The 5,623-nt window shown below is 48.5% G+C and overlaps 1 protein-coding gene across 1 annotated transcript; it reads left to right on the forward strand.

Annotated features, from left to right (window-relative positions):
- Window positions 1-961: 961 nt before the first annotated feature.
- Window positions 962-5,374, forward strand: LOC135442187 (TOG array regulator of axonemal microtubules protein 2-like). The gene is made up of 3 exons (XM_064701725.1): window positions 962-1,004; window positions 2,460-2,537; window positions 4,701-5,374. The coding sequence occupies exons 1-3, from the start codon at window positions 962-964 to the stop codon at window positions 4,961-4,963; spliced, it is 384 nt and encodes a 127-aa protein (XP_064557795.1). The 3' UTR covers window positions 4,964-5,374.
- The last annotated feature ends 249 nt before the right edge of the window (window positions 5,375-5,623 follow it).

Consider the following 5,623-nt stretch of genomic DNA (forward strand, 5'->3'; position numbering starts at 1 on the left):
GCAGACGTCCGGGGGGGGGGGGGGGCCTCAAAAGAGGGGGGAGCAAGACTCCGGAAAAAAAAATTAGCCCTGGCCTTAAAAGGCCAGGAAGGAAGACCCCGAGACGCAGTAGACGTCCGGGGAGGGGGGCCTCAAAAGAGGGGGGAGCAAGACTCCGGAAAAAAAAATTAGCTCTGCCTTAAAAGGCCAGGAAGGAAGACCCCGAGACGCAGCAGACGTCCGGGGGGGGGGACTCTCTGAAAGAGAGAGGGGAGCAAGGCTCCAGGAAAAAATTATTAGCTCTGGCCTTAAAAGGCCGAGAGGAAAATGCTCTTGGAGAAAAAAGAGCAAGAAATATTATTAAAACACCCGGTCCCAAAACCCAGAAACCCTGGGAAACTCCCAAAAAGCGTCCAGAAAGCCCAGAGAGCATGGAGGACTCAGGACCGAGGGGGGAGAGCAGGGGGGGAAGAAAAAGGGATCAGGGGAGGCGCTTTCTCGCGGCGGCGGAGCAGGCGGGGAGCGCGGCTGAAGAAAAAACAAAAGACGCGTGTTCAGCTACGGCTTTGCTAAGCTCAGGGCCGGGGGTGCAGCGGCCCCGGGGGCCGGCAAGTAGCAGAAACGCCCGCGGCGGGCAAAACTCGCAAAAAACCCAGGGGGGAGAAGCCACAAACCAAAGCCGGGGCGTCTGACCCATGCAGCGAAATTAGGGAAATTGCGCAATCCCAGAAAAGCTGCGTGAGACGCAGGGGGCGCGCGGTTGTGACGCAAAAAACCCGGGACGCAGATCGGAGCGAGTCGCGGCAGAGCGCGGGTGCCGGCGGGGGGGGCCGCACACACTGACGAAAGGCCACACACACACAGCGTCGGAGGAGGAGGAGACAGTCAGGGGCAGACCGAGGGGGGAAAATTCAGAGGCGGAATAAAAAGGGAGAGGAAAAAATTACCTCGGGAGAGACAGAGGGCGGCTCGGAAAGCACGCATGCGCAGAGTAAAGAGCGCGGGCGGGGCGGGCCGGACCCACGGTAACGTCTCAGGCGAGGAGGGGCCCTCTCCAGACTTGGTGCCTTTGGTAAAAACCCTCGGAGTCCCAAGCCTCTCCCCTCCTGGGGAGGCTTGTGTGTTTTCTAACCCTATTGTCAGTTGAATCAAAAACTAGGTAACCCCTGAGTGAGCTTGCAAACAGCAACAATCGCGGAACAAAGAGGCAGTTGTCAGCAGAGCTACAGCATCATTTCGTAACATGCCGGATGCAACTATGCAGCGATTTTCCTCAACAAGATATAAGAAGAAACGAATACTCAGACAAAAGTCGGGACTCAGACTGCAAAGGACAACTCAGAAGAGAAACAAGAGAAACGAAAGACTCTGGGGGGTTTTCTCTTTGGGGTCTTGAATATTTCTGTATAAGAACGAAAGACTGGGAGGTTTTTCTCTTTGGGGTCTTGAATATTTCTGTATAAGAACGAAAGACTGGGAGGTTTTCTCCTTGGGATCTTGAATTGCAATAGGCAATGGGGTAAATTTACCTATTACAGGGAAAACTGACAAAGGATCATATGTTGATCAGCTGGTAGATTTCTTTGACATGTCTCCCATTTGGAGAGGAATTTTAAGGGTAGGATTTTTTTTTGATATTTCTCCCATTTGGAGAGGAATTTTAAGGGTAGATTTCTTTGACATTTCTCCCATTTGGAGAGGAATTTTAAGGGCAGATTTCTTTGACATTTCTCCCATTTGGAGAAGAATTTTAAGGGTAGGATTTTATGTTTTAATAGTTTAAGGTTTTATGTTGTAATAATTTTTCTAGTCCTCATCCATGTCGTCCCAGATGCCATGAATCGGATTGTAAAAAAGGTTTTCTTGGGGCAAACAGAAGGGGGAGATGTCGGATCTCAAGATCTCAGTCCTGAGATGCTGAGTCACCGAGACCCTGGGGGGGGGCTCGGGACTCCTGGAATGTTGCCAGAAGTGTCTGGTAGCTGGACTTTAACCCTACACAGGAGACGACAAGGATGAGGGCTTCACCGGGGTGAAGGGTGGAAAGATTAGCTAATTAGAGGGTGAGACACAAGGTTTAGGATTTATGTACAGGGGGGTTTAGAGGAGTAAGATGGAGGAATTGGGGTGTGTCCTGTCCTCCTCCTTCTTCCTCCTCTCCTCCATCTTCTTTGGCCACGGTGGCACCTTTCTATTGGTTATTACTGAGAGTACACCGAGTTATAAGAATAGATGGTATTGGGGAAAAATGATAAATATTGTATACGTAGCAAAGGGTATAAAGATACGTGGCTGCCCGGAGGGCAGGCACAGTGTGCCCATGGCTGACTGCTGAGCAGATCTCTGCTGGCTGAAAGAACATCTTTTAGATAAACAATTAATAAACATAAAACCAGAAAGAAGAACTGAAGCCTCTTCTCGTCCTTCGACACGCGGGCTGCCCCAAGGCCACCGCGGGCCTTTTCAGGCCCCTCAAACAGCCGAGATAACCCGGACAAGCTACCAATGGAGTCACCTGAGTGGCCAAGCCCTGCTGGATGTCACCGAGCGTATCACAGGTATGGCCTCCCCTTCTGAGCCCAGAGCTCTTCCCAGGGAGTATTTACAGGGAATGCCTGTGAGCAGACAGCAGAGCAGCTCCTCCAAACCAGGAGGTGCTGAGCTTGTCCCTGCTGCCCCATGGCCAAGGCAGGTGGGTTTGGCAGGTTTTCCCTGGCTGCTGCAGAGCTGGGCAGCACCTGAGATGGGGGCAGTGCTGGGCCTGGGGCTGAGCTCTCACTGGGGCATCTCAGAACCACCTCCAGCAAAGGGAGGGCTGAAAATGCCCCAGCTGGCTCCTCTCTGGGAAGCTCAGGGACATCTGTGATCTTTGAGGGGAAATGGTGGCAAATGCTGTTTCAGGGCATCAGTTTGTTTTGTCCTCACAGAATTCTTGTTTTTGTCTTGGAAAGTTTTGAGGCTGAACTGTGCAGAGCCTGGGGGTCACAGCTTAGATCAGAACTCAGAGGTATCAGAGGCACGGGTTTAGTGCAAGGCAGCCTCTGGGGCTCAGGACAGAAGCAGAGTGCTGAGGCTCCCTGCCTGTGCTGTCAGAGTGGCCTTGGACTGAGCCTTTCAGGGTGTGCAAACAGTGTCTGCCTGTGTCAGCGCTGTCCAAAATGCTACAAATGCAGCTGATAATTGATTCCTCAGAGGAGCTTGCTGTGTCAGCAAGAGGCAAGGAATGGAAACATGATAATCTCAATATATAGCAGAGAAGACAATTGATAGCCTTGCTTTAACTGGGGCTAAATCCACTGCTAATTATGCCAACATCTTTGAATGCAAGGTTTAATACACTTTGTGTCTTCATTAGGAATCTCAAAAGGGCATGTTTAGCAATTGGGAATGTCAAAGGCCCTTAAAGAGCATTTGAATAAAGTAGATCTCCAGCAATAGGGAATTTAGTTTAGCAGTTCTTTTGATCTCTTTTTCAAACAAAGGAATTAACCATAAATTAGGACTACTTTAGAAAAAGCAGATGTTCTCTCTGAGATTTAGTAGGAACAGACAGCTGTTCCTCACGTTCAGTAGTCACCGATGTCTTTAATTGCATTTAAACTCAAATGAATTTCCATTTTAAAATGGGTACCATAACCCTTTCTCTCTTAGCAGAATTGGTTTTGGTTACTTGCAGGAGCTCCTTCAATGTTTCAATGTTGATGACTGCTGGTGGATTAACAGCATAGAGAAAATGAATTCTCTTCCACCACAGAGTATTAAATGCCTACTAGATAACATTTTGTCTGATCAGAAAATAAGAATGGTCTCCAGAGCATTTCAGGTTTTGTTCTCTCAGCCAAATCTGCCGAGCAAGAAACCTGTTGGTAGTAAATATTTGTCTGTGTTTGATACAGTTCAGTTCAGAAAATGGGCAGAGATATTTCAGGGACAATGTGAGAAAACACTCGTATTTTGGTTACATTTCAATCCCCTGTGTAGCATTTTTCTTTCTCTATGCCCTATTTCAGTGAACATTATAAGAAAAAATGCCATTGCCATTCGGAGCCGAAGTGGCATTGAAATGTGGAGATGCCCAAATGCCAAGGCAATGGGGTCTGGGTAATTATCTAAGACGCCCTGAGGTTTGAAGCAGCTCTTTGTTGGAAGCCCCAAAAGCATTCTGCCAAAGACACCAGCTGGTCACTGATGTTTCTCATCCAGCTGTAAGGCAGCAGCCATCTCTGGTGGGCTGGAGTTTTGAGGTGTGTTCCAATCCTGCCCTTTGCTGTGTGCCACTGAGCAAAGGGAAGAGCCAGATTAAACATTTGGCACTTGACATCAAAGTTACAAAAATGGAATCATCTCTTTTATTAGAAATCTCTCCATTTTCTCTCTATGTGCATTTCCAAATCTTCAGTGTGGGTTTAGACAACTTCTTAATGGAAATCAAAGGCAATTGGACATTTCATTCATTGTTCATGCAGAAAGAGATTGTGAAATAATTTAGTAAAGGTAGGAAGTCTGCCACAAGGACAAGGCTCTGGTTGGAGCAATTAGTGCTGAGGGGTTGATGGTTCTGTTTCCAGGATGATCAGCTGCTTTGCCCGTTTCTGGACCAAGGGGCTCTGGGTGCTATTTTGCTGCTCTTGGCCAGAGAGGCTGGCAAGAAGCAGAAGCAGAGGTGGATCCTTGTTTGCAGTGAGGCTGGTGGGTAAGGAGCTGTGTCTCTGTCCCGGCAGTGCCTGTGCAGGGGGTTCATGCCAGGAGCCCTGAAGTCGCCCAGCGCGACGCCCTGCCCGTGCTCTGGTCCTGCCTGGGGAACAAGGCGCTGCCTGTGCGGAGCGCCAACGTCCGCACCGTGGCCACCAAGCTCGCCTCTGCCCTCTGCAAGGTGATGGGCACCCAGCTGAAGGAATGTGCTGCCAGCAAGCCTCCACATGTGCGGGAAAACCTCTCCAAAATGTTTGGGCTGGTGAAGGCGAGATGTTCTCCAGAAAGCTGAGGAAGCGCTGAGTTGGACACCTCTGGATTTGCCTTTTGTGCTGTGCAAAAAATGACAAAATCCTAAGGAAGGGTGTGCATCTGACCGCGCTCTCTCCGTCACATTTCCTAGTCATGGCATGGGTGATAGTGGAACCCTGGAAAAAGTTAAAGATAGAATCTAAAATGTTAGGCTTTGTGCTTTCCCAGATCAACTGCATCTGCGTAAGCAGTATGATAAATTATATAATTGTTAGATGTGATGATTGTTTAGTAATTAAATGTAATATTATATAACCATAAGAAGAATAGTGAGAAACTCTGTTGGAAATTCAGAGAGGGGCTAAATTTATGTATACAATAGAACAATATAAGTTTAATAATTAACATGAAAGTTATGTAACGATAGAGTATAAAACATGATCATTTCAGGGATGTATGGCTGGAGTCAGATTTGGGTTGAATATACCCCGATTCCCAGAGCTCTTAATAAAAACCATCACATATAATCCCCCGTGATTATGTGTTTTTGAACGCTAACATTTTGGCGACCCGAAGATGGGACCCTTGTGAGTGCTGCTGAGCGAGTTCGTGACTCGATCACGCTCCAGCCGGCACCGAGGGATTTTCGGGGAGCCCATTGGCCGCGACTGCTTCGGCTGCTCACAAACATCCCTGGAAG

Source organism: Zonotrichia leucophrys, unplaced genomic scaffold (genome assembly GCF_028769735.1).
Source record: "Zonotrichia leucophrys gambelii isolate GWCS_2022_RI unplaced genomic scaffold, RI_Zleu_2.0 Scaffold_1908_8067, whole genome shotgun sequence".
NCBI lineage: Eukaryota > Metazoa > Chordata > Aves > Passeriformes > Passerellidae > Zonotrichia > Zonotrichia leucophrys.

Coding starts and splice junctions, on each gene's coding strand:
- LOC135442187 (XM_064701725.1), top strand. CDS start 962: ATGCGCAGAGTAAAGAGCGCGGGCGGGGCGGGCCGGACCCACG. Junction 1,005..2,459: donor CGGGGCGGGCCGGACCCACG/GTAACGTCTCAG, acceptor CCCCTCAAACAG/CCGAGATAACCCGGACAAGC. Junction 2,538..4,700: donor TGTCACCGAGCGTATCACAG/GTATGGCCTCCC, acceptor CTGTCCCGGCAG/TGCCTGTGCAGGGGGTTCAT.